This window comes from Cyprinodon variegatus, unplaced genomic scaffold (genome assembly GCF_000732505.1).
Source record: "Cyprinodon variegatus isolate N-32 unplaced genomic scaffold, C_variegatus-1.0 Scaffold86, whole genome shotgun sequence".
NCBI classification, from domain to species: Eukaryota; Metazoa; Chordata; class Actinopteri; order Cyprinodontiformes; family Cyprinodontidae; genus Cyprinodon; species Cyprinodon variegatus.
The window spans coordinates 651872-657637 of NW_015150539.1; the positions used below are offsets into that span (position 1 = coordinate 651872).

The 5766-nt window shown below is 34.9% G+C and overlaps 1 protein-coding gene across 4 annotated transcripts in view; it reads left to right on the top strand.

The window, feature by feature from the left end:
• Positions 1-5766, top strand: part of LOC107083881 (C-myc promoter-binding protein-like) — a 71872-nt gene that overhangs the window by 52537 nt on the left and 13569 nt on the right. For all 4 annotated transcript variants that reach the window (XM_015373405.1, XM_015373407.1, XM_015373406.1 and 1 more), the window contains 3 exons: positions 996-1202; positions 1300-1428; positions 4646-4787. In XM_015373405.1, the coding sequence (XP_015228891.1) occupies positions 996-1202; positions 1300-1428; positions 4646-4787 (478 nt within the window). The remainder of the gene's footprint in view (positions 1-995; positions 1203-1299; positions 1429-4645; positions 4788-5766) is intronic.

A 5766-nucleotide genomic window follows, 5' to 3' on the forward strand; every position in this document is an offset into this window, starting at 1 on the left:
CCTTTTAGTACGGTGCGCCTTATGGTCGTGAAAATACGGTATCCTGAAAAGTTTCAATATTTTTTGTCCCTCATTTCATAAAGTGAAACTATTGATAGATATAGTACGGATTTAATACACATACTGGGAAAAAAAATTTCACATTTTATTTTGGTCATTTTTTTTTATTATGGTTTACAGATAATGAAGAACTAAAAAAACAATCTTTCAGAAAAGAATAATTTAGTAAAAAGTTATATCAAATAAAAAAAAGTTGTGTGAAAGGAAAACCTGTGCAATCCACAAACATTCATAACCGCAGCCCTGAGAAGATTGTCTAGTCGAGAATTTTGAGGAGCTTCACAAGAAGTGAACGGGGGCTAGAGTTTGTCCATAAAGATCCACTGCAGACATTGGTGCAAAGCGCCTTTTCAGGTGAAAGATGAGTTGTATTCGATTTGGAAATCAAGGCCTTACAGTCTGGTGGATGAATGGAGAGACACAGAATCCATATTGCTTTAAATCCAGAGTGGTGATTTGGGTGTCATGTTATTCACTGGTGTTTGTCCCCTAGGCTCTCTGACATCCACTGTCAACACAGTTGTCTCCCTGGAGGATTTAAACTCCTCATGTTTCCTTATGCTGACCACTCTAATAATGAGCTTGATTACATGCTGGGGCAACTGGTTGCCTAGTGGTTATAGAAGAGTTCTTTTCTGACCCGGAGAAGCAAAATCAAACCTTAGACTATCATTCCTGGTTTCCGAGCAAGTCCCCTAACACCACAGTGATCCCCGGGGAGCGGCTAGCTGCTCACTGCTCCCTTAGGGATGGGTTAAATGAAGCCCGGTGCAATGACAAATAAAGGGGGATTATTACCATTAGATTTTCCAGCTGCATCAGATGAAGCTATTTTATACACATCACTATATATGTATAATAAATAAATTAAACTTTATTAAATAAAAACTGTGTAAAATTTTCTTATTATGGAAAGCCACTTTTTTCATCCCCAGGAGATAAAATCAGCTCAGAAGATCGCCAAGAAATACTCATCCATCCCTCAGCTGTGGTCCAAATGCCTGCTCCGTCACTGTTATGGTCTGTGGTTCATCTGTCTGCCAGCATACGTGAAGGTGTGTCACTCCAAGGTGCGGGCGCTTCGTACTGCCTACGACGTCCTCAGGAAGATGCAGGCAAAAAAGCTGCAACCTCCCGATGAGGTACATGAGTTGTTTTCAGTTTTTTTTGCCTCATTGTATTAGCCAGCATCCCATGCTTCCAACTTCCTGCCTAAAAATTCCCACACCTTTAACACAGGTGTGCTACCGGGTCCTGATGCAGCTCTGTGGACAGTATGGCCAGCCTGTCCTGGCTGTCAGAGTCCTATTTGAGATGAAGAAAGCCGGTGTTCACCCCAACGCTATCACCTATGGCTACTACAACAAGGTATCTGGAGATTACAGCAGTTCTATGACTACCGTTTGCATATGATGTCAAAATTACTTAAAATCTAGTTGAATATTTGTGTGTAAATTATCAATGACAATGTTTACACTGCACCCACAGGGCAGCAGACAGCAAGTTGGCAAAATCACACTCAGCTCAATTTTTTTCTTAATATTTTTCAATGCTAGACCCAGAATGTGTGAAATTTTATGATTATATATATATATAGTGTGTGTGTATATTAGTAATTGCAGATATTTAATCAATTACTGGGCTGTTTTAAAATTTATTTAAGTAATAAAAAAAACAGTTAAACATTGATTGCATTGAAATAAACAACAGATATAGCTTCTTAACACTTACTGTATTTAAGTGTTTTAGAACACAGTTAGTAAAAGTATCTCGTTGCAAACCCAGAGTACAGAGTAGCAACCCTAAATAAAAGCAACTTTAAACTTCTGTTCTACATCATCAAGTTTGACCAATTTTAAAAGAATTTATGATAGAACTGGTTTAGATTAGATGATCAGCCTTAGCAAGAGCAGGATCCCTAAATCTAATCTAGTTCAGGTATTTTCATAGTTAAGATAAATATGGAAGAAGATCTTGGATCCTTCACTATAAACCAATCATCCGACTTGACTGTTTTTTGTTTTCCCAGGTGCTATATTTAAACCACGACTGAGGCAGTTTTTAACACAATTTCTTTGCATCAATGTTTAGGTTCGCTTTTGGTTCTTTGGCTCCTTCCCACTGTCCAGAAATGAAAGGAAACGGGGTTGAAAATAAATTCATAGGCAACCTTTGCATTGAGATGTTTGGAAATGCCTTAAGAGGGACCAATGAGTCTGGAAATTTGAGTCTAGAAACTTAAATATGTTGGAAACCTGACAGAAAATCAGCTGTTGCATCACTGATGCTTGGTTGTGACTATAAAAAAAAGACATTTGATTTGAAATGAAACATTTTCACATTGTATAAAATGGAAATGATAAGCATCATTTTTTTCATCAGCTTTTCAGTGTTTGTTTCAATGGATCAAATTGAAACTCTGGTCCTACAGCTTTGCAGGAGAAAGAAGTGGACTGATTACAAACTTTATTTTTATTATTTATTCATCAGTAATCATAATCAGCACCAGAGTTGTTACTCAGAAGGCACCAGTGATGTCTGTGTAGGATTATCTGTTGTGGATGGAAACATGAATAAAATTAGCAGTTAATCGCCAAGGTTGTTCACTGTTGTGCTACCAGTCATACATATAGGAATAAATCATGCCATTGTCCCTGATCTGGTGATCCACGGAGTTTATATGTCTGCATACCTGGTGTTAAGGGAGTGATCTGTCAGGGGACAAGGCCACGGCAATGACGTTTAATCAGGTTAGCTTTAGAAACCCTCACCTTGGAAAGACGACAGCTTTATCCAGCAAAAAATATGGCATCGCTTTTTATAATAAACTATATGGATTTTTTTCAGAGACTCAAAATATAAATTAATCATCTTATTAATGCTTTTATTTCTTGGCAAGAATCAGATCATATTTTAACTTTCTCACTGACTTTAAGAGAACCATCTTCTTGCCATGTAGAACTGTATCTTTTTATGCCACCATGAAGGCACTAATGTGTTGATCAGTAATGTGTCAACATATCCGTACCCTGAGCATGAGGCTGGAGTTAGTAGACTAGCAGACTAGCTACAATGCGATAATGAGTTAGTTCCTGAGGTATTCCAGAACGTCCCACTCTGTAATCCAGCAGCTTTCAAACACACTCGTATCAAATGGCTGGATTACCTCCAGCACGGCCTTGATATGTCGCAGGTTTAATGTTAAAAAACAAAATGTCCCTCCATTACATGTGGTTTTATTCATTTTAAAAATCATTTTCATTCAACCAGAAAGTTTGTCTCTATCTGGGGGTAACACAGCTATTTACTATTGATGACTAGCAATTAAAAAAATACCAAACTAGTTTCATTCACAACTTCTAAAATGGCATATCAAAATTATTTCTCTGAATGCACAATATCCATATTGGGCAGTTAACCAATATAAATCACTGGTCATTATAATGCCACTTGCGTGTACCTGATGCATGGGTCATGGGACATAGGATAAATCTTGAAGTGAATTTATTTTAATGGGAAGGATGTTTTTAAAGTGCATGTAAAGGAAAGCTGAACTGCTATTTACAAAGACTGCGCAGCATCAGTTAGGTAAAAAGGAGCCAGAGCAAAGACTTTTAACTGAAACTTAGTAGTGAATTCATGGCGACCAGGAAGGAAAAGGAGAAACAAGTCGCCGGCTTTTTTCAATCACTGAGAATATTGGATTCAATACATTTTTTAACTATTTCAAATCTCACTGCATTGTTTTCTAATCTGAGAATTTTTACAACATGCTGTAGCTTTACTTAAGCTGCATTGGGAGGATCATTGGTGATAGCACTGGGGTGAGTTTTATTACACATATTTTTAAAGGACAATGGATGGTAAGGAAAAACTTTTAGTTTTGAAAGGAAAAAATCATAGAAAAAACACAGTGACTTTAAAAAGGTCTCCAGTAAAAATATTGTATTGGTTATAGACCAGTTGAGTTATAAAATGTTGGATATCAGTCAAAATTCCACTATCGTGCATCCCTAATTATTTCTACTCTTTTAAACAACCAATGGAAATATTATGAAAGCAAACAAAAAGGTTTTTTGATTTTAGAAAGGAGATTTTCTTTTTTTATGGTTTTATTTTATTTTATTATGGTTAAATATGTAGCCTCATTTATACATTTAAAAAATATATATCTTCTGAAAATGTGTTTGCATATTATGTAATAGTGTTGTTAACTTTTGTTTACTATCAATAAAAATACCCACAAATCTTGTCATGCTAAAAAAAATCTTAAAAAATAAGTTCTTTATTTATTTTATTAGTAGATAACTGATTATAATATTTTCCTTACATAAATTCATCTCTCATTATCCAAAGAACACAATACCTAGATGAATGTAGCAGACTTTTTACTTTAAAAAAGTTTTTTATAAGTGAAAAACTTTACATTGTAAAAAAGTACATATTCATATTTAATATAAATATGGATATCTGTTTTTATTATTTATATAATATGGATGCTCATGTCTAAGTTGGTCCACATATTTAGTATTCCATTTATATATTATTTTAAATATTTTCTTTTCCTCCTTCGTTTTGTGTCCAGGCGGTGTTGGAGAGCACATGGCCTTCCAGTACCAGAGGAGGATACTTCCTGTGGATGAAGCTGAGAAATGTCCTTTTGGGCGTTGCCCAGTTCAAAAGAGCTTTACGGCGACATGGACCGCTAACCCAAAGCCCTCTGTCAGGTAACTGCATTCAGTCATTAATGAACGCGAAAATTTTGTTTGGAACTGCCACCATCATCATATCTACAGGAATACACTTTTTATTATTGTTGTAGTTAAGGGGATGCAAATAGTTGGAAATATACATTTTAATTTCATTATCAGCCTTTTACATTATGGGGCACTGATGCAAGTTTACTCTCTTTAGTCTTGACCATCTTGGTCCAAACTGGTTGTTTTATCCCCTGAACTAACGTTTGTCATCACTGAGTTTTTTAGTTAATACTTTTCTATTTGACTGAGATTCCTGACTAAACACAATCAACACCCCCAGTCACACAGTATAGCGGAAAAAATGTGATTTATTTGGGAGAAAAAAAAGCTTAATATGACCTACTGCTTTATGTTTTTTTTTAGCTCAACTTTTTCTCCCAAATTTTCATGTGGTATGCATAGCTCTGATTGTTGTTCCATTTTAGTTAATGGCTGTTTTTTGTTTTTTTATAGTACACACAGGCCAACTTCTTAAGTATAAATGGACATATAAATGTTAAATTCCTAACCTACAGAAAACATTTAAATCCTTCAACATTTTATGTATTCAAAACAATAAAATCATAAGACAAAACTGTGCCCGGGTTAAACAATATCAAGCAACCTTTTTACTTATTTCAAGGGAATGTCAAACTTCTTGAATGCTGTTAGAGTCTAGGACATTTTTTTCTTGTTATGAATTCTGTATAGATGAAGATATGATTCAGATTAGGCCAATTTCCATGATTTTTATTTGATATAAATAGACAAATGCAAAGAAAAACAAAGATTATTTTCTTTCTTTATTTTACATGTGTTAACTAGTTTCATCTAATAAACTACTTTCAAGTGTTATTTCAGTTTATTCGGTAACACTTGAAAGTAGTTTCATCCAATAAACTACTTTCAAGTGTTATTTCAGTTTATTCGGTAACACTTGAAAGTAGTTTCATCCAATAAACTACTT